The 23,877-nt window shown below is 34.5% G+C and overlaps 1 protein-coding gene and 1 long non-coding RNA gene across 2 annotated transcripts; both read left to right on the forward strand.

The window, feature by feature from the left end:
• The first annotated feature begins 128 nt into the window (after nucleotides 1-128).
• LOC139970266 (uncharacterized) lies at nucleotides 129-13,976 on the forward strand. The gene is made up of 6 exons (XM_071975936.1): nucleotides 129-277; nucleotides 910-1,184; nucleotides 1,717-1,770; nucleotides 11,102-11,206; nucleotides 11,707-11,871; nucleotides 13,188-13,976. Exons 2-6 carry the CDS (start codon nucleotides 957-959, stop codon nucleotides 13,356-13,358), a joined length of 723 nt encoding a protein of 240 aa, XP_071832037.1. The 5' UTR covers nucleotides 129-277; nucleotides 910-956; the 3' UTR covers nucleotides 13,359-13,976.
• A 1,360-nt stretch (nucleotides 13,977-15,336) lies between these two features.
• Nucleotides 15,337-19,472, forward strand: LOC139970271 (uncharacterized). The gene is made up of 2 exons (XR_011794077.1): nucleotides 15,337-15,862; nucleotides 17,235-19,472. It is a non-coding gene; the product is annotated as an uncharacterized lncRNA (long non-coding RNA).
• The last annotated feature ends 4,405 nt before the right edge of the window (nucleotides 19,473-23,877 follow it).

The following is a 23,877-nucleotide window of genomic DNA, read 5'->3' on the forward strand; positions in this document are numbered from 1 at the left end:
AATAAAGTACATAGACTGAGAAACTTTGCTTGAATGAACACGGGTTAAATGAAGTTTAGGGTTAAATGAAGTTTAAATGAAGGTATACAAAGATACGCACGGGATTCATTGTGCTATTGACGTCACGGTTAAAATGGTTTTGTACTTTGCGTTTCGACGTTCAATGGTCTATAGTTGTTATTTAGCAAACCAAGTACTACATAACGGGTAGTTCTCAGTATAGTGTACTCAGAGATATTTCGTTCAATCTCCAGGTTTATTTTTCCTGTCTTCATAGGTAATTATCACTTTCTCCCTACGTTTAACTATGCTAGGGTTTTGACAATTAACGTGTGTTCTAAAGTGTAATGGTTAGTGATTAATTCAGCTGCCATAACTGGTAAGCATACAGGTTTTCATCGGAGTTGTTCTGTGTGTTTGTGTGTAGGCCTGCTTACGAGATCATTATTAATAAGACTTGTATGTTGCACAAGAAAGCATATAAACTTGTTGTGAAGCTTCCAAAATATATGGCGTCACAACATACAATTCCATGTATAGATATTCGCATTGACACGTGATCTCTCACTGGTAAAGCTTCCACTGTTAATGTTATATGCATAATCCATGCTTCCTTGAATTTCATGCATTATCAAGAATTACCGTGAATCATCGATAAAGAAGTTTATATGAACTTTTAGTACTTGAATTGTCATTGAAGCGAGTGATTATGAAGATTTGAATAGTTCATACCAAAGAAAGGTTCTGTGTAATAGTATCCAAACATAAATTTTACATCACATGGTTTATGACTGTATGTTTCTCAGGGCAAACATTAACCAATTTCATAATTGATCCTAACGTTTGAAAGAGAACACGGTATAATATTGGGTGATATAATAAAACTGTTGTCATGATTACCTTTAATAGATAAACACTTTACCAATAAATACGCCGAGCACAAACCTTTACTCGAGATGGCTCAACCTCAACCACAATTTCAGCAAATTTCACCATCGGGCCAGAATCAACAGCAGTATCATAACTCATCATTGAAAGGATCGACAGGACGAGTCATTACCGGAGGTGCCATTATTGTGATGGGGGTTTTCGAAATAATCTCGGCCATTGTTCTGTTAGCGGTACCACTGGATTTTTTCGTTTGTAATATGGACAATATTGTTTGGGGAATCTGGGGTGGCGTGGTAAGTCTTGCTTGGAACTAAGTGATGTTTTTCTAATTATTTAGTGGTTCATCATCATATTTGAGATCCACGACCTTCTTTCAAAGAAGAGCTAAGGGACGTCTGGTTAATTCTTATGATCATCAGAGAGAGGGAGGAGAGGGAGAAACAGTTAAACCTTCCAGCAAAATGGTCTTTTTTTTACAGAAGTTAAAAAAGAATGCAAAACGGTCGTTACTGCATCAACTACTTGCGTTTGAACTGTAACGTCTCCTGCAATGGTTTTCTAATCATTTGTAGTCAAAACAGCAGTAATTATCTTAAAGCATTATTACCATGACAGATGTTAAATACCTCAATAAAATATCATTGCGTCTTCACATGTAAACATATACCTATAACATATAAAGTTTAAACTGTAACCATGAGACCGTTTGGTATGATCTCGTTTTAAGCTAAATGAACAACTACGAATATACTTGACTACAAATAATCAGAAAGCTATGACATTTACAAATCCATGTGGTTAAACGTGTGTTTTCTCTTTTTATAGTTTGCCATTGTCACAGGATGTTTTGGAATAGCAAGCATACGACACAAGCCCATGGTAAGTTCCCACCTGCAATTATTATTATTATATTTATTATTATTATTATTATTGTAATTATTATGATTATGATTATGATTATGATTATGATTATGATTATTATTTTTATTATTATTATTATAATTATTATTATATTATTTTTATTATTATTTTTTTTTATTATTATGATTATTATTATTAATATTATATTTTAATTATTATTATTATTATTATTTTTATTATTATTATTATTTTTTCCCGTCTCATTTATTCACGATTATTTAACAAGTATTGTGGTACAACGATTATATTTAAAGTTTTGATAATAACATAGGTATGTCATCTGAATGATACAAAAGAATTATTGACATAATGTGAACATTGATTATGAATTGAGTATTTCTTCGTCTCCACTTACTCCACACATACCGAAATATATGTAAACATATCCAGAAAAACATAGATGATAAGCAGAGGTTAAGTCAAGAGTTGCAAAGTTCATTGATTGAATGAGAAAAGCAAGTCTTTAATGCCATGTATTTTCTACGAGCAGAGCTAGTAGAGTTTCGCTTCGAGGCAATGTGCTTCTTAACGTTAAGAATGAATTTCATTTTATAGAAGAAATCGTAACAGTCAGGCTTAACATTGTTTTGTTTACAATTGAAGATAAAGTATTTGATATGAAGGATAAAAAAATTCAATGGGTCGTAACCTGTTACCAGTTTACCGAAGAAAAGATCTTTTTTTGAGCAGATAAACTGTCTACCAAAAAAATTCTGTTCCCATCTAAAAGGAAATTAGACGTCACATGACAGGACCAGAATAAATGTTCAATAGTTTCCTCTTCAATATTGCAAAAAGTACAGAGTGGAGAAGCCGCTATTTTCATTAAATTTAAAAGCCGCTTGGTTCCTAAGATGCGGTGTAAAAATCTGAATTGGAAATATTGTATTTTTGCTTCAGAAAGCGTACGGGAAGGCACCTTAAATATCACTAACCAATCGTCTTGAGAGAAGTCAAAGGCAACGCTCCATTTAGAGCAGGCTTTTGGCCGGAGTGAAATACAGTCTATAAGGCGAGGATAGACTATTTGTGACAATTTAGGAATGCTAGACATGAGATTGACAAGGTGATCTTGTTGTTCCTCGACACCGTTTACTAAAATGACAGAATCTTGCCAGCTTCTAGGAATTGCAGAAATGATCCCATGAAAATAAGTAAAAGGATACCTTAATATCTTAAATTTGGTTAGAAAAGCATTGAAGGACAATGGCTTCCCATCTGGCAAAAATATATCCTTGACAAACAGTAAACCGGCAACGTGAAGTTTTTTTGTCATAAACAATGGTATTATCAATTCTAATAAAATGATTATTCCAAAGGATTTGATCACCAAAGTGTTCCGAAGGATTCTTAAAGGTAACTTTACTCCAAGCCATGCAAATTTGCTTAATGAAGATATTTTTGATACAGGAAATATCCTCGACATGAAAATTACATTTGAAAAGCAACTCTTTACCAAACGGCGAAAGAGAGGAATGAAAAAAGAGCTTCCAATATCCAGTGTTGGCATTATTACAGTAACGCTTGACCCATGAGGTTTTAAGAGCTTCCACAAAACTGTGAATATGTATTATTTTTAAACCTCCCTTTTCAATTGGGTTATACATAGTAAGTCTCTTAACTTTGTCCGGATTCCCGTTCCAAATCAAATCAAAAATAATGTTTTGGATCTTATTAATAAAGTCTTTTGGGGGTGTAGGCAGAACCTGAAAAAAAGAAGACGAGTTGGTTGATTGCAAAAGACTTCACTATTGTGTTTCTGCCAATAGGTGTGAGATCACGCCCATTCCAAACTCTAAGTTGGTGTTTCAGCCTAGATAACTTCTGCTCATAGTTTAGGCGAAAGAGATCGTTGCCATTGTGAGTGAAGTTGATACCAAGATACCTAATAGAGGAGAGTTAGTAATCAAAATTATGAATTCATTGACATGAGCTGGGTTATTTCAAATGAAAGGACCCAGGGGAAGAAACTGGGATTTGCTGAGATTAATTTTGAGACGTAATGCTAGTATTATTAGGTATTATTATTATTAGGTATTATTATTATTATTATTATTATTATTATTATTATTATTATTATTATTATTATTATTATTATTATTATTATTATTATTATTATTATTATTATTATTATTATTATTATTATTATTATTATTATTATTATTATTATTATTATTATTATTATTATTTTTATTATTATTATTATTATTATTATTATTATTATTTTTATTATTATTATTATTATTATTATTATTATTATTATTATTATTATTATTATTATTATTATTATTATTATTATTATTATTATTATTATTATTATTATTATTATTATTATTATTATTATTATTATTATTATTATTATTATTATTATTATTATTATTATTATTATTATTATTATTATTATTATTATTATTATTATTATTATTATGCGTCGTCGAGAAAATGATTTACTCAAGATTATTTCAAGTTTGGAGCATAAACTGTTTGTAAACCCGTCAGCTTTTGTCAGTTCCCAATTAAAGGAAGCACAAACTGAGCTCCTTAGCTATTACGATTTTAAATTGCGTGGCACTATAATCAGATCGAGAGCAAGATGGGTTGAGGATGGGGAGAAAAATAGCAAGTATTTCTTAAGCCTTGAAAAGAGAAATAAGATACATAATACGATTTCCACTCTGAAGGATGATATAGGCAGAGAAATTGGTGACCAAAAAGGTATTTCGGATGAAATTTTGGATTTTTATTCAAACTTATATAGCTCACAATCAGGATCGGCTGATGCCTTTTTTAGTAACCTTCCTGACTCTAGTGTATTTGATTTTGATCTCAGCGTATGTGAAGGGGAGCCTACATTAGAAGAATGTTCGATGGCATTAAGTTCTATGCCAAATGATAAAAGTCCTGGCTCTGATGGATTATCCACTAATTTTTATAAAACGTTCTGGCACTTAATAGGCCCTCAAGTGGTTTCAAGTTTGAATTATGCTTTTCGTACAGGCTTACTTTCGTCTGAACAATCCCGTGGGGTTATTTCATTAATTCTCAAGCCGGGTAAAGACTCCAACAAACTTGAAAACTACCGGCCAATTACTTTACTCAATACTGACTATAAGATCGGTGCTAAAGTTTTGGCAACTCGACTTAAATCTTGTATTTCTTCTCTTGTAGGGTCTACACAAACTGGTTTCATTAAGGGTCGTTTCATTGGCGAGAATATAAGATGTATTTTGGATTTAATTGATTATACAACTGACAGTAAAATTTCAGGGTTTTTGTTTTTTGTTGATTTTGAGAAGGCATTCGACAAGATTGAATGGAGTTTTATTCAGAAAACCCTTGCTTACTTTAATTTTGGTGAAGATTTTAGGAAATGGGTTTCTGTACTTTACAATAATAGTATGGCTTGCGTAATCAATAACGGCTACTCAACAGGTTACTTCCGTATTGGTAGAGGAGTTAGGCAGGGTTGCCCCTTGAGTCCTTATTTGTTTATTTTATGTGCAGAACTCTTATCACTCAGTGTTTTGTATAATAAGGAAATAAGGGGCCTTTGTGTAGGAAACTATAATTACAAACTTTTACAGTATGCTGATGATACTGTTTTCGTTTTAGATAGCTCTAGAGGTTCATTGCAGAAAACTTTGCAAATTTTAAGTGACTTGAAGGAAGCCTTCTGGGTTGGTTATCAATTATAATAAGTCTGTTCTTTTTCCTCTTGGCTCTTTTGCTCGTGATTTGCCTTTTACTTCATTCAGTGGTATTGCCGTTAGCAGTGGACCAGTTAGCTATTTGGGCATTTTCTTTACGAACAATAGAAATGATCTGTTTGAGCTTAACTATACTCCAAAGTTATCCCGACTAAAATCATGCCTACGTTCGTGGTCTGTCAGGGATATGACCCCAATTGGCCGGAATACCATAGTTAAGTCTCTTGCCCTTTCGCAACTTGTGTTTCTATTCCTTGTCTTACCTAACCCTCCCTCCAGTTTTGTTAAGGATGTGGAAAGAATAATCTTCGATTTCATTTGGTGTGGGCGCCTGACAAGGTTAAGAGGAGTACTATGATCAATATTATTGATGAAGGAGGACTAAGGGTTACACACATTGATAGTTTTATGATATCCTTAAAGTGTACTTGGGTTCGCCGTTATTTTTCTGTTAATGAGAGCCCTTGGAAAATATTTTTCACTACCGTTTTGAAGCCATATGGAAATAAATTCTTCTTCCAGTGTAATTGTTCAAAAACGGATATTAGTTTTATTAAGAATATTTTTCTCCGCCAAGTTTTGGATGCTTGGTGTGAAGTATCTTATGCCCACCTAATACTAATTTTGGAAATGAGTATATCTGGAATAATTCCAGTGTAAAAATTAACAGTAAGATCATTTTTTATGATATTCTGTTCAAAAAGGGGATTATGAAAATTGCCGACTTTTTTTATGTTAATAATAGACCTCTTGATTTCCTTACTTTTGTTAGGACCTACAATATTGGTAATTTTTCGTTTATTCACTACTGGGGTTTAATTAAAGCGATTCCTCGTCATTGGAAATCGGCTTACAGGATACCGATAATAACCCTACTGTCAGTGAACTCTTACTTGAGAAAATTATGGGTAATTATTCCGTTTCCCACATACTTTATCCGGTTTTTCTAAAAGGGGTAACCTCTTTGCCCACCTCACTTAATAAGTGGAACACTGTTTATTCTTTTGAATCTGAGCAGTGGGCGATGTTGTTTAGGATGCCATACAAGAGTATTACTGAAGCACGTTTGCAATATTTTCAGTTCAAATTTTTGCATAGAATTATCCCCACGAAGAAATTGCTTTTTAAAATGAATATGGTAGACTCGCCAAATTGTTCTTTTTGTAAACTACATGAGGAGACTATTGAACACCTCTTTTGGGACTGTAGCCTGGTCTCCTATTTTATTTTAGATATTGAGAGACGACTATTGAACAAGCAGTTTTTCTTTTCGAAAGAAGATATTTTCTTTGATTTTCTATATCAGGAATATAGTCCATATAATTTTCTGATTTTACATATGAAGATTTATATTTCTGATTGCTCAAGAAGGAATGTACAACTAGACACGGAAACATTCTTTTATAAGTTTAAGTTTGCTGTAAAAGTTCAACAGTACTGTAAGAAACGCTATTTATATGATGACTTAAAAAACAGCTTCATTCTCGATTAATTATTGTGTAACAACAAAATAACATTTGACATTGTATGTTTTTGTATATATACTGTCGAAGAAATAAACAGGAGAAAAAAAAAATTATTATTATTATTATTATTATTATTATTATTATTATTAGTAGTAGTAGTAGTAGTAGTAGTATTATTAATGATAACGAATGAATAATATTTATGTTATTATTAGTATTATTATTAATGATAACAAATGAATAATATTTATATTATTATTAACATTAATATTATAATTTAATTATTATTAATATTATTTTTATTATTATTATTTTATTATTATTATAATTATTATTATTATTATATTATTATGATCTCTTTTTTTCATTTTTATTTGCATCCATCTCTTCTGCACAATATATTAAGTTGAAAAGAAAGAAAAAGTTCGCTTCATGACACCAAAAGGACATTTCTTTTATCAATAATGCAAAGAATCTCTTAGCAGTTTAATTTCTTTGTGCTTTTTGTTATTGATAAGTATATACATTTCAACACTCAAGAAAAATGAAAGCTTATGCTTGAAAATATCATAACTTGGAACGCGTTTGTTAATTCTGCAAAGGTAAATATAATATTTGGCATAAAACATTGTCAGGCTATACCATTTCATTTTGTTCTCATAATCATAACCAAAACACAAGTGTTCGTACTCAACTTCAACTTTTGAATTAAAGACTCCAAGATATATTTTGTTCCAAATATCTCCAACTGCGCTACAGCGCCAGTAAAGGTGGTCTGAAGTTTCAGTAGACTCGCCACAAAAACTGCAACTTGGGGCGTCAATAATGTTAATTTTACTAAGAAAACTATTTGTAGCAATGATACAATGGATAAACTTGTGCTGAAAGCTCCTTAATTTAGTATCTCTAATCTTGCTACAAGAAACAAAAATTTCACTCCAGTTTAAAGTGGTGCCTTTAAAACCATTGTCCCATTTAAAACAACCGCGTGGTTGCTCAATACAACGGCTGTTAAATTTGTTATAAGCATATTGACAAATCTTAGTAGTACCATATAATTGCGCTAACATAACCTGCTGACTACATGGTTGCTTCGGCAGCTGTAATGAATATCTGGATGGTACCACGTTCGTGGAATAGAATGTTTAATCCCATTCAGCTTTGTAAAGGGGAAGCTTGGACAATTAAATTTAGCAATAAAAGCAGTATACGATAGAGACCTGCCAGACATGTCATAAAAATCCCGGACATAAAGCACATTTGAATTAAAACACTTCCTGTACCAAACTACTTCATTATTAATCTTAATGAAACTGTTGTTCCAGATAATCTGGTCACCGTAATTCGCCACCGGGGTTTCAAAGGTGAGATCGCTCCAAGCACAACAGCAGTTGCGAAGAAACTCGTGTTTAACCTTCTTAAAAATATCATTTCGCTTGAAATTACAGCTAAAAAGAAAATCCTCAACAACGTTTTTCAAAAAATAGTCGAAAAGGACTTTCCAATGGCCAAAATTTTGATCTGTGTTATTATTATGATCATTATTATTATTATAATTATTTTTATTTATTTATTTTTTTCTTATTTTTCCCCCTCTGTTTATTCATCGTTTATCATCAATGCAAACATAAATTTTCTATAGTTTTGTAACAACTTCTTCATGTTGTTTTGTAGTATATATATAACATGGAACACCACTTGTCGAGTACATGTGCTAGTTGGGAGACTGATGAGGCTATCAGAACTTCATTGAATAGAATTATGTTGTCATTTTCAAAATTATTCTAACGCAAGCAGCCCCTCTCCAACTTTTCGGGATACTATCAATTAAACCCCTGTATAGGGTGAAAGGAAAACGAATAATATGGAATTTGCGCTAGAAACAATCAAACAGGAGAGGTCTTCCGTCATTATCAAAAAAATCCCAACATAATATACATTTTTTCAAGAGTAAATTCTTATATATATTAATATCATTGTTAATACGTATGTGGGAATTGTTCCAGATTATTTGATTTCCAAAATTACTATTCGGGTTCATAAAAGAAATTTCACACCACGTACTAACGATTTGGTAAGTGAAAGGATTTGAAATATTAATGATGTCATTCTTTGAGCAATTAGAGTAAAATAAAAGTTCTTTTACGTATGATCTAAGTTAATGTCGAAAAAAAACTCTCCACAACCCACGTAGGTCGCTATTGTACCGCTTAATCCAGGTGCATTTAAGAATTTATAAAACTAGAAATATGAGTTACCTTTAGCCCTCCCTCACCGACAGAATTAATCATGACTGAGCGTTTCACTTTATCAGGATTTCCCGCTCATATAAAATCAAAAATTATACTTTCTATCTCCTCAGTAAAGTGGGAAGGTGGATTTGGAAGCACCTGAAAGAGAAAAACAAGCTGCGACAAATCACATGTTTTAACAACAACATTACGACCGACCGGGGTCAAATCCCTACACTTCCAAACACTTCCAAACACTTTTTAAGACGAGAAAGCTTAGGAACATAATTCAAATGGAAGAGATCATTTCCATTGCCAGTAAAGAAAATGCCATAACTTTACGGGCCCAAGAGTGAATCTGATGTTAAATTTCTGAAAAAAGGTCGGACAATGGGAGACAAGCGGACCTAGCGGGAAACGACTTGATTTGGTTAAGTTAATGGTCAATCCGGAAGCTAGTCTCAGTTGATTAAGAATGTTCAATTCCTCCTTTAAAGAGCTTCTTCTCTGATCGAGAAAAGGAGTTGTGTCATCAGCTGTATTGCATGATCCTGACTTTCTTATTATTCATTTTGATCCCTCTTATATAGTGTTTATTTTGAATTTTTAATGCGCAAACTTCCACTGCAAGAATAAATAATAAGGACTTAGCGGGCATCCCTGCCTTACTCCCCTCTCAAGCGAAATAGGGCCAGTGGAAAAACCGTTGTTACATACACAAGCAGTAGTACTTTTGTAAAAACAACATTCACCCACTTTTTAAAGCTGGTACCAAAATATCCTTAAACTTTGATATATTTACAACTTCTCCTGTTTAAAGAAATATATTGAACGGAATAAACACTAGGTTCCGTGAAAACGAAAGTAGATATTCGATAAATCTGCACTTTTGCTATTCATTCAATGGGGAAAAAAGCTTCACAGCTTAAATGAAATCCTAAATGATCATCTCAGAAATGATTAGTATCGTCTTATGACATAGAAAATATAACAAACGTTTATCCAGTTCTGCTTCTGCTGATACATTCCGGAGTGAGTTAATTGTGACAGATCAACAATACAACGCTGTTTATATGTGACAGCGGAAAACAATATTACATGATGATCTTTTAGTTTCAGCAAATTTGACCAAAAATGAAATATTGTTATCATAAGGAAGAATCTTCTTCCAACTCACAAATATATCCCGATATACAGATCTAATTATAAATATTTTAGCCTCTGCTTGGTTCGTCTTGTTGATTATATCCGAAAGCTACTTGTTCCGAAGCAAGGGTGAGGGACATCGTTTTTGTGAAGTAAACTGATGTAACAATTTCATTAATGATACTATGACACATGAATAATATAAGCATTACCCAGTTTTACCACAATTGGAGTTGTGACCCTATACCAAGAATTTCGCAATGGAAATGTCTAGTCCATATGGAAGCTGCGTATAATAAATCTGCAGATCGGAATTATTGTTTTTAGTTCTACCTACTGTCGAGGTAGATATAACTAGGTACCACAAGTTGCAATCTGGTAAAAGGTGGGAACTTCGAAACTTGATAACTCATATTCGTTTATTTGAGATCGAGGAACATAACGGTTCAATGTACTGTCGTGTTACATTAACTCTACTTTGTTGCCTACATTGTAGTTCTTACGATTAATATACGGATCACACCAAATTTCTAAAAAAAAACAGTTATTAGCACAGACCTAGTCACATACATAAAGATACATGTGCATCAAAATGTACAAGTTTACGTCTAAAAATAATCCAGTTTTGTTCTGCGTAGAAAAACCTCTCTAAATGGGAATTGGCTTCAACGGCCTGGCCCCATGGATACCCCGATTTAAAAAAAAAAATCCTTCTTGCAAAATGTTCTTATTATTGCAGGTCTTTGTTTACATGATTCTGGCCATCTTTGCGTCACTCATTGGTGGTGGCGGCCTCATCAGTTCAGCAGTTGTGGCAAAGTGCGTAGGTTCAGTGAAGAACGACGTAAGTATTACCATCGTTTAGATGTAGTGTGAACTAAATATGTGAATCAAAATTCGTATTCCATAGCGTTGAGCAATAATTTGTTGCAACTGTTACTTGACCTGCAGTCATTAACAGCAAACCACATTTTCTCCACGTGACCTCATTTATTACTAGCGGAATATTACGCTTGTCATTGTTGACTATTTGCAAAAAGGCCGTTTTAGTTAAAGAACAGACGTTAAATCACCGATTAATTAATTTTTCAAATTTTATAATTGAAAAAAATCCTCATGTTGAAATAAAAAACATTCTCTTCTTCTTTGTTGCTGCTTTTATACAAATCATTTACCCACAGAAGTACGTTGATAAAAACAAAACCCTTGAATTCAGAGTACATCGGAGGCATTCCAAAACATTCCAAATGTACCATTGTTCTGGGCAAATAAAGAACTTACAATGTAGTTAAAAACGTGTATAGTTTATGTGCTATGATGTCATCATGACGTATTTGTTAACAGTACTACTACTACGGTGCTCGGGACGTACACCAGGCGAACACTCATTTTGCGCTTTACATTTTATTGACTGTAACCTGTGCCATCCAATCCCTGGCTGCCATCATCGGAGCAAGCTTCACTTGTGTTGCAGTTTGTCCTGGAAGTAACAATCAGCCTCAGCAAATGGTAAGTGTGGTCACTCTTACCTTAGATTTGTTTACAATGTTGTCCAACACTACATTGCTAAGAACGTTCTTGTGATAATTTGACAAACTTTTATTTCTCTGATATCTTAAGAAGTAACAACAACTTCTACCAAAGTACAATAACGTTGTGAATTGCAGACGTCTTAGTAAGACGTCTGCCAGGGACGTAGTCAGGGTAGCAATGGAAGATATCGTCCCCTCTATTTAGTACCCTGAAAAAGAAAATTTAACTAAACACGCGAAATATCATTAAAGCCCTCTTTTCAGGTTGAAGTAAGCTAAGCGACCCTTCTCAATTTTTTGTCTGTAAGTTCGTGTGCTACGTTATACAATGCTCTTACTGTATATTATTATTTATTTCCTGCAACGTGGGAGGCATTTTGAGCAAAAATTTCTTCGTAAATGATGGCGCTACATTAGGTGTAATAATGCTCCTTGTGTGAGAAGTGCCCCTTTTCAAATTCAAATTTCAAACTTTTGGCTACGTCCCAGCGTCTCACCAACGTGAATGTCTTCAAGAGTAACATATATTTATTTAGTTTAGCTACAAATATATATTACTGTTATAATTGATGGTGGTATAACAATTTTCATTATTGTATTAAGTCTTACAGATCTACATTATTGCAAAACTTATTCACTGAATGTGGACAAACTGACTGTTTTATGTAAATGACGACGTTAACACAAGTGAATGTAAAAATATGTTTATTTAATAAAGTTTAGGTCGCTTAAAACTACCCACATTTTTTTTTAATAAAGGTCGATATACTCAAGTAATTATAGTCGTCAAATTTATCTGTTATTTGTAACGAACTAATTTTGTAATCGGTATTTCATCTATAAGATGTCAATTTAGTAAACTCAGCAATGAAGTTATGCCCTCGTATATCATTCTGGGATTTGTTCGTTACATCGTGACTACAAATTAACAAATTGTAATGGATACCCAGTACCGGCTTAAGTTTTAAACTGAACAGCTCATAGCTTGAATAGCAATTGCTATCATGTGCTAAGGTGCAGTTAATATGTCATTACTTAACAGAAATGTCCAATATTGTATACTATTTGCACTAAAACAACGAGATTCCAAATATGTTCATATAATGTAGTTTTCAATATGCAATATGACATGATGTTAGAATTCCTTCACAAGTACGCGAAACGTCATTAGTACAGGATTTAATACTATAGTAATACAGTGATACAATATGATATGATTAATGATATGATATGATGTTCATGTATAAGTTTACTCCGTCTGATATCTGATACCCATCAATTCTAAATTTCTAGATTACATACCAACCCACCCAGGTGCCATATCAGCCATTCAATTCCCAGGCCCCGTACCCTGCAGTGATCACAACCGATGGTCAGGAAACACCATATACTTCAAACATCCAAGGTGCACCACCATCTTACAACTATGCAGTGAACAATCAACATGTCGTTAATGTGAATTAAAACAACATATTTTGGCATCCTTTCGCTTATACTCTGCGATAATTCCTAATGCGAAAGTTTCAGTTATAGAATTTAATCCCTTTATTCTGTCTACCGTCTTGGTTGCGTGTTGCTAACATTTGTATTCGTCATCGACGTTGCGCAACAAAGTTCCATGTCTTTCAACAACTTTCAGTTTCGAACAATAGAAGTATATCGATGTTATAATGTACTTACCTATAAATAAACAGACGATTCATAATTCTTATTGAACTGGTATGATTCATTCTTTGCAATGATCGTTCATGATCATGGTAAAACAAAACATAATTAGTTGGACAGGAGGAACTTAATTAGATCAACGTTTCATAATTTCATTCGCTGGTTGTAATGTTATTGAATATGCATTCGCATGTACGTGTGCAAACGATGCACTACATTATATAATCTGCACCTGTATGCTAATGAGCTGTGTATTTGCATATTGATATATAAGTTAAAGCATGCCGTCTGCTCGTCCTTGTTCACCCTGTCTCTCCATCTGTCATCAAGTAACCTTGGACATGTCGTCCTATATATCTGTCCTGTACAGCATGATGTAACGCAATAAATTATAACATGTTATATGTTAAAACTCTACGTCGACTGTGTTCTACATGATTGCTTAAAAGAACTCATATACCTAAACAAGGAAACATGACACTGGTTCGTGGTATCAAATGTTATTTTTTAAAGTAGATTTTGTTATCACACTTATACATTGCTTGCTTGGAAAATATCTTGTGTTAACATGTGATTGGTTGTTTGGAGGGATTTGCTAGTTAATAGTATTTGGAATGATGCGCTTTATTCGACGATCATGTTCATAACATACAGTTATATTATTCTCTGCTAAATTCGGACGTTAGTTTGCTATGAGGTACTGTGACGCTTAAAGCGCAAGAACTGACAGTTTAAGCAGAATTATCGTGTTTTGTCATATGAAGGTTTGGAACTATTCATATTGCCGATACGAGTTCCTTGAAGCATAATATGAGGTGAAAATATAGAATAGTTTTCATTGGCAAACTGTCTCAAATGGCTGATATTCCTCCTGAAGTTTTTGCTCAAGTCTTGATCATCTTTTGGCTTGCCATATGCAAATGATTCGTGAGTCATCGTAATAACAACGCCCGCCAGAGTTGAATTGCGACAATGAAAAAGCAGCGTCATTCATAATAGTATAGAAAGAAAAACACAAAAGTTAAAATACCTTATGTGGAAGTTTATTGTTGCTGACAAAACAAATAAACCGCCTGTCTGAGTACTTGCATTGTCTAATACAAAGCCATTGTTAACCTATATATTCGAGTAATGTTATGCTCGAAAGATTCCACGCAGCAATAATTTCAGCTAGATGTGTTTATATATTCTCATATCGTGTATTTGTATAACACATAAATATACTAACTGAATTGAAATAACGTATACGATGTTTATTTATCTTTTGAACACGGTAGATATCTTGACTGCCAGAGATTGCTTATACAATATTCACGCGTCATTGATGGATGAATAAAATGGTCATTTAAGTTCGAATGAATTGATTAGATTATCTCCTCAATTGAGACAAAACTCTTCTTGTTAATTCATTGGTTTGTAAAGAAAGATCTAGCCATTCCTTAAAGGGATCCTCTGGAGTGACATATACATTACATTAACAAAGTTAACATCATCAAAGAACACTTTTTTTTGGGGGGGGGGGGGTAAGTTGTATGTAGAAATTTCAAAGATATGTCCGTTTGTAAAAAATGTATCTTCCTCTTAACCCATACAGTACATTTACCATGTTTTGGAGAAGTTTAAACTTCGTAGTGGTGCATTTTTTATTTTAATCATATTATTACACTTTAACCAAGATTTACTAGTTTAGTATGGCATTTTTATCTCTTTTCAATTTTTATATCTTTTCAATGATATTGTGTTGGCATATTAATGGTTGTACTTTACTTGTCACAACTTCATAATACTCTCTTAAAATGTTAGACTGAAGAATTCAGTCTTCTTTGAGACTGAAATTTTTTTCAGTGTTATACACTGAGTTTAGACTGAGAAACACTCTACTTAGACTGTATTATCAGTTACACCGTTCAGTCGCTGTTTTGGACTGACTTTATTAACCAATCAGCTAATCACATGTGGCATGTCATCTTACCATTTTCAGTCTCTGTATTCCACTGAAAAATGTATCCAATCAGAGAACAGAAATGCGCCTACGTCATCCGAAAACTTGCAAATACGCCGCACAAAAATAAGTGTGACAACGAGCGCTACAACTTGTGTACATATATACTACTATATTCTTCGCTTAGCCAGGTACTCGCTGTACTGTACGTACGCACGCCGTACACACAGCTAGGCATGAACGAGACAGACGACCGTATGTCTAAGCTAGAGTAAAGGTTATAAATTAGCAATGGCTGAGTCTGTAAGAACTTTTCTTACAAATAAAGGTTTCCACGAAGAAGTGATAACAGTGTTCGAGGGTATGTATGTATCTTTTTGTTGTTTTCCAATTAATACAGAATAAAAGCTTGGCAGTTCGTAACGTTAGTTATTCTAGGCTTGTGCGCGAGGTAGGCCTAGCTAGGCTGTACTATAGCAAATAGGGCCTAGGCTGTTGTTATAATTGGTGGGGCCTATTAACACGATCGTCGGGCGAATAAGCACGCCGGTCCTGCATATGTACCCGATCGTCGGGCAAATCAGCCCGCCTGTCCTGCGTATGTACCCGATCGTCGGGCAAATCAGCCCGCCTGCCCTGCATATGTACCCGATCGTCGGGCGAATAAGCACGCTTGTCCTGCAGTATGTACTCGATAGTCCCAAAATGAATCTAGGCTAGGTTAACCTCATAACAAATACTTGGACATAATAATGCTCAAGAAATTGCAAAACACAGTACTATTATGCATAGATTGTAAGCACCCTTAATTATTTGAAAAATGTAGTGACTGCTACAGCCATTACAGCATGAAGCTATCACGGTACCAGATCGTTGGGCAAATTAGCCCGCCTGTCCTGCATATGAACCCAATCGTCGGGCGAATAAGCACGCTTGTCAGGACTGCAATATGTACTCGATCGTCCCAAATGAATCTAGGCTAGGTTAACCTCATAACAAATACTTGAACATAATAATGCTCAAGAAATTGCAAAACACAGTACTATTATGAATAGATTGTAAGCACCCTTAATTATTTGAAAAAATGTAGTGACTTCTACAGCCATTACAGCATGAAGCTAACACGATTCTGTTAAACCATTACCATTGTATTTAAATCATGTGGAAACTGGAAAAGAATTGGTATGCTTTTGTTATTTTATTAAACATATAGTGGGCCATCAGTCTTTATTATAAGATTTTACAGATACCATTCACTAATGTTATGAAATCAGTTTCTTTTACAAGCAGATAGACATATTAGTGAAATCAGTAGGCTAAAATGTAAATCATATTCCTTGTTCACTGGTTTTCTATGCTGATGTAATGGAATCAGGAGATGTCGTGAACAATTTATCCTTAAAAAGAGAAATTTCTGAAAACAACTAACAACAAACCTTGCTTGGTAACCATGTACCTGCCAAAATCAACATGATAACCCATAAATGTTAGGTTGAATTTGAATCCACCTTCACATAACACATCTCACCCGCCATGGATGACATATTGCTGCCTATCGTGAATTGATATATCTCCTTTGTACAATGCCAGTCATGTTCTTGTTTCTCCATTCTCTCCTAAATATTATTCTAGTCTAGTCTCTCTACCTCTCAACATATCTTTTTTTAAGAATGTTTTGATTTATACCATATTGCTTGTCCTTTATCACATTTATTTTTATCTTCACCAAACAGGAGGGCACAGATATTGAGAGTGCAGCACAGGGCAGACAAGGACAATATTGACAGCCTTTCATCCTATCTCTCGGACCAGAATTGAACCCCAAACAATTCTTCATTGTGGCAGATAAACTGGCCATTCCAGCTGGGACAGAGGCGTAGAACATACATTTAACATAGACTATGCTCCCCCTCTACAACACTAGTTTTGTGAGTTCCATGCTTCCATGGTGTATGGAATTTTGCAACCAACAGAAGTGAAGTCTCTCGTCCGTATCCATGCCACATCTATAAGGGCAGCCAGCATGGAGTTACTCCAAGGAGTGAATGTTACATTTTTATTGCTCTGTAGTCCGGAACCACGTGTGTCAGCATGGAGTAGCTTTAAAAGGGTGTGAAGACTCGCGCAAAAAGAACGTCTAATGCCGGTAATCTGACCTAGTTTCGAATGAGGTGTAACAGAAGTGTTAGACACTGCCATCGATCCCAGAAAATACAAACACAGCTTGCTACCGTCGGTAATTAGACACTAGTGTACAGTCAGTACATACAGCTACGGTCAATACCCACATTACAGTGTATAAACGATACAGCGATGAACATCTCAGGTCCAGCTAAAGATATCAAGGTATCACGTTTCATTACTGTCTGTCTTTTTTAGCGACACGAACAAACATCACTTGCAAGCAACAGAAAGTTAACTTTTTCAGATGGCTGCATGCTGTTTGGGACAAATCTTCAATGCCTTTAAGGAGTAACTAACACATACCCTAAAACGTTAAATTGATTACCCGGAGTTTACAAACAGTTTTATATGAATAGGGAGGGCTCCAGAAATAAATATTTAATTGATTTTTAGTTTTTAAAAATGTTTTTTAATGATACTGATCTAATTATGAATGTAATTAAACAAACACCTAGTTGCCAAAAAAACTTTGTTGTATGATTTTTCGAGCATGTTATTTTAATGTTTACTTTAATGTTCCTACATTTCACTGCACTCACTATGTTGAAGGTTTATTTAATTAAGCAATTAATTAAGCTAATATTATTTATTGTGCACAATATTCCATAATTTGTTCCATGAAAAGCAAGTAACCTGATTATTATAAAGTCAGTAACTGTAGAAAATTCCATTTGAGAATATCCTTTCCTCATTATTCCCCCCCCCCCCATTTTTTTTAAATTTTAGTGATGGAATGAGTCAAAACTGTTTTCAATTTTTTAGTCGACTCTCGAGTGACATTTCTTTTTCAGCTAGAGGCCGACATTAAAGGATTCACGTGAGATAATTTATAAAACTTTAAAATTTGATTGAAATCCCAATCAAAATCACTATATATGATTACTATCAGAAAGTTAAGAAATAATTGAGGGTGGTATAATAGTCACATGTACTGTTTTTGCATACAAATTTGCTTTATATGAATGCCATATCATGAAATCGTGAATGCAGTATATAATAGTTCATGTTTATCTAATAGCCATTATGAAGTTTGTGCCATTCTGTCAACTGCTTGCTTGTAACATTTTGTTTTGTGTGTGCTGGATAATTACTTTCAGCAATCGCCAATCTATATCATTGAAACACAAAGTATTAAATGTTCATCGCACTGATATATAGTTTGACCATTCCTAATATTTTATAAATAACCTGCTGAAAATTTGTCATATGTTTTCCCCATTTTGAAATCATTCTAAGAAAATTGTTGCTACTATACATTAATGATTCACAACTGGAAAAAAGGCAATGTACCAGATCCATTGTACTATCGTCGTGTTTCCATCATATCCCTTTTGTAAAGGCAGGATCGTATAGTTACTATATCCTTTACAGTGGAAAATTTAAAGTTCAGTGAGATCGGGAGATGGGATCAGCTGGGTATATAACCACTCAATTTACAGCTGTGTTGTCAATGAATTCCAGGGTATTACCACCTGGTGGTGACATACAAAGAATTTAAAGTGCTTTCTGTTACAGTGGTGTTGCCAGACATTTGAATCTTGGTTGGTGATATGTCTATTTGTGAATTCCTTCTCGGGGGAGGGGTTCCCCAGGCCACCCATTGGCGACACCACTGATCTGTTCTCAGCTCACCTAATCCTTTCCAAAAAAATTAAAGAACATTTTAGATCCAGGCCCAATTCAAGCAGAAATTTGACAGATTAATATTGAACTGAAAATATGTCACTGTTATGTAAAGTATCTTTATAATTTGAACGTTTGTTGCAAAGATAACATGTTTTGTTGAACATCCCTCAGAATATTGTAGTTTTGATTTCTGTTTTTTTTTAATATATTAAAAATTATATAAGAATATATAAGTGGGTTAGTGGGAATAAAATTACTGTTCGGTGGATATTGAAAATTATATTTCTTGATGGAATACCATTTTTAATGTACTTTGTGTGTGACTGTCACAATGATTTTCTGGTCTTTATAGCCTAACATGATTGGATGTGAAGGTGAAGTCACTCCATGAAGTAGCACCTTTCAGTAAATTCCCCTGCATTAACAGATCATTGAATGTTGTCTTGATGACCTTAACTGCATCTTTATTGAAGAATTCCAGCACTTAGCCAACACGGAGGATCTATAGAAAAGCTTGTTCAATCCAGAATTTGCAATTTATAAAATTGACAGTATAGCTGTGATGTGTAATAATTCAGTCTAAAGGACCGACTGTTCAGTCTGATATCAGTCTTATAGACTGAAAGTATTCAATCTTATTAAGACTGGTGCTGCAATAAATCAGTCTAAACTGCTGACTGTTCAGTCTAAAGTGGTTTGATTTTCAGTCTATTAGACTGAAGAGTATTTAGTCTAATTAAGACTGACCTTCAGTCTTTACATTTCAGACTGGAATTCAGTCTAAGTAGTCTGATCCCTTATCCCATCCATCATTAGACTGAAATTTCAGTCGATTAGACTGAAATTTCAGTCTCTCATTTTAAGAGAGTATATCCCAGGTAGAGAGAAAATGGTGTCTAGAATATTTTATTACAAACTGCCCGAATTAGCCCGAAATCGGTAATCTAGTAGTCATACATGTGTTAAATTGTGACTTAATATGTAAGGAAATTGTGTAAAAAGTACTTTTAAAATTGAGTGAATAAATGACGTTGAATATATGACTTAAAGAGGCCATGACACGAAAATCCAACTAATCGAGAGTAGCTTCCTTTGAATCTATGAGAAAATCTATGTTCCAAACTATCCTCATCACCTTGAAAACCTCAAGGACTAATTATTAATTAACGTTTTAATATTCGCATCCGAAAATAGATATCTGAGAATGCGATTTCACAACAAGACAATGATGACGTCATGTTAGGAACAGTAGTGCCAAGCCCAGGCATGTACCGGATGCGCGACGATCATACCGTTCCATATACACGCACATTTACACTACGAGAACAACCACTGTATTACGCTATATCGTTCGAAATTTCAAGTTTGTTTTACAACTGTTGTAAACTATCTGAGAGAAATGCCGGTCCGATGTGTTGTTGGGGGCTGCATAAATATCATAACCCATGCAATTAGCCTTCATCCATGGCTGAAGGACGAAAAAACACGGCGATTATGACCAAGTTAGTGCACAACACCAGCGCCGATTTCACTGGGCCTAGCCAGTATGCAGCTCCGTATGTAGTGAACACTTCACGGAAGCATAATACGATCCCTCCTTTTTTTATGAAATAAAACAAATGGGCTTTAACGGTTCGACATAAAAGAGTCGTTCTTCTAAAACTACTCTGAAGACCAGATTGGGGAACAGAAAACCTCCAATGGGGCAAGTGGCGATCCATTGGAGGTAGCGCGGCCGAGCCCAGCAGTACTAGTATTAGCGTTACTACACTGAAGTCGCAATGGACGAAGAGATTTTGCTGTTTCATCTAAATTAACACCCCTTCAATGCTCTATTGTTTACTAAAAAGCTATAAGGTTAGCTTCAGAAGTGATAGGTTACATCTTCTTGTGAAAAAATCTCAGTGCCCCAATTTATTTCTGGAATATGCTGGATCAGTTAGTTATAGCAATAATTTCTTATTCCTATTCCAGGAAAACCATTTTTATGTTGGGGAGGAAGTGGGGGTAATAGGGATGGGTCAAAATAGGTAGGTAAAATGATTTTATTCCAAAGGGTGTTTAAATCTCAAAGCGATTTATTTTAAAGTCACAGAGCCAAAAATTCACCCAACGTAGTTCAAGTCTTACATCATTGAACAAAGTTTATTCAATATCAGTTCTAGACAGTCATTCTGGACAATCTGAACAAGCCTGTGACTAAACTAACATTAACAACAATCATTGTATTATATGACATAAAAGTAAAACTGTACTTTCCATAAACAGTCTCATTCTTAAATTACACTAATGTAATTTGTGACATCAAAGGAGGTTTAAAGAAAAACAACTTACATGAAATTTTTTGCTTTAAGCCTACAAAGCAGTTGCATGTCCATCGCTATCAATCGTTGTTGTGACAAATTAATTTGAATAATCCAGAAGCAAATACAATAAAGGGTAATTTAAACCAAGAAACACTGCACGACGCAACTCACATGCAAAAATGTTACCCACGCACGACTTCACGTACAACACTGACGGGCAACGTGAAACACAGCATCACACGCATTGAAACAATTCGAAGACCATTAACAGGGTGTACGGCTGAGTTTCTGAAGAAAGATTGTAAACAAACCAACTGCTGCTGAAGAAATAAAGTCTAAACATTCGAGAGTTCTGCTGCCTCCATTGTTCTTTATTATGACTTTTCTGTCAAATATCGTTGGTGATATGGATATTTTGGCTTCCAGATTAAAGGTACAAAGCAAACATGTCTGGAAGGTAAATGCTCCTAAAAAGGTCAATACCCGTTCCCTTATGCACATATTATATGGCATCAAGGTGACGCCAATACATGTGTCCAAATGCTTCAAAACATGCCTTTTCTTTCATTGTTGATGATGGGTCTGGAAAATAACCTTTTCATCCTGAATTAAAAGTCTTGAATTTCAATATATCAACACTGAGGGAACCCTGACGGATTGATAATCCAACACAATCGTAGAATAGAAAAGGTGTTTCTGGAGGAATTTCTCAACCAATGCTTCCTATACAATGAGTTTTCTCCTGGCAACTTGAATCTAGTGTAATGACCATTGGCTGGAAACTCACCTCTGATCCTTTGGACTGCACATGATGGTAGCACAACCCTGACGTGTCTTGCTAGGAATCCCCAGTACCATTGAACCTGTTGACCGTAGGCTTTGTATATGTACTGCCTGGGGAAAAAAAATTATGAAAGTTCAAAATGTATTAATGTTGGCCCATAATGTCCACAATAACAAGCAGGCATACAATGTACAGTTATGGTTACATTTGTTGTGATTTTACACCTTCCATGTATCATGAAACATTCTTTTGTTTCAGAAAATTGATTTGCAAAACTCCAGGCCAAAGTACTAGCCTAGTAATAATAATAATACTATTAAGTATATGTACATGTATGAATACATAGCAACATACTGTACATATGGGTTGTAAGTTACCGTAACACAACGCACAATATGGTTTAGGGAGTTCCGCGAATTCCAACAACACATGCACAAAATGGACTGGATTTTGTTTTTAAATGCTCCGTTAATAAATTCTTACCACGTTGTATGTTCCTTGCAATGGTTTCGAACGGGTTTCTTCTTCGATATTTTGTGGAGCTTCAATTTCGGCTCGTTTAACAGGCTCGAACTGATACGGTTCTAACACCTCAGGTCCACTCTCAACGTTCGGTTCAATATTGGCATGATCATCGCCTTCACTCTCTGCTTCGAATATGAGAAAGGGCACTCTAATTATAGCCCAATTTCACTGCCTGGTGAAGAACCACTATAAATTTGAACTTCGGTTGCCGCAATTGCTTCTGGATCCGCCATTTCACAGGAAATTTTGATTTGATATCGCACTTGTGATCGGTGTTTTGTTTAGTAACTACTAGTGGTATGTGTACTTGTCTAACGTGTAAGTGAATGGTATGTTCGGAGGATCGTAAACAGCGACAACAAACGTGTTCATAACATGACGTCCTGCGAATCGGAAAATTTTGAAGTAAACAAAGTTTCAAACGCCGAAGAGGGTAAATTCATTTTCAATTTTCGACTTGAAAAATCAAGTTATAAACTGGCAGATTGGTTGATACATGTTCTAGAGAACATTCTGTGATGGATCCCAAAAATATAGGACTTTGAAATTTTCGTGTCATGGCCACTTTAAATGATTATTAAAATACAACGATACTGGTAGTCACGGTAGTCGGTCAAGAAAACTCGTCGGTCGAAATTGATATACCCCCGGAAAACAAATGTTGTTTTTACACCTTTAAAGAAAAATTTGTGTTGTTGTTTAGAGCGGTAATATACATTACTCTATATTTGAGATCACTTCAATATTGCATCGGTGAACTCGGAATCCAGAAACGAATGCGAAAAATAACACTTTTGGCATGAGAGTATATGTATTTTTTGCATCTTGTATCATTCGCACCTCTCTACAGTAACAATTACTAATCCGAGACTGTATAATCACTTCCCTAACCAACAATCGACTGCAGCCGTCCATTTCTATCGATATTCGGAAAATGTTCATCCCGAAATC

Source organism: Apostichopus japonicus, chromosome 7 (assembly GCF_037975245.1).
Source record: "Apostichopus japonicus isolate 1M-3 chromosome 7, ASM3797524v1, whole genome shotgun sequence".
In the NCBI taxonomy this organism is placed as follows: domain Eukaryota; kingdom Metazoa; phylum Echinodermata; class Holothuroidea; order Aspidochirotida; family Stichopodidae; genus Apostichopus; species Apostichopus japonicus.

Bases quoted from the DNA above. Each gene is read 5' to 3' on its own strand.
- LOC139970266 (XM_071975936.1), top strand. From the start codon at position 957: ATGGCTCAACCTCAACCACAATTTCAGCAAATTTCACCATCGGGCCAG. The intron at 1,185-1,716 runs GTAAGTCTTGCT...CTCTTTTTATAG, and splicing joins GGGGAATCTGGGGTGGCGTG to TTTGCCATTGTCACAGGATG. The intron at 1,771-11,101 runs GTAAGTTCCCAC...TTATTATTGCAG, and splicing joins GCATACGACACAAGCCCATG to GTCTTTGTTTACATGATTCT.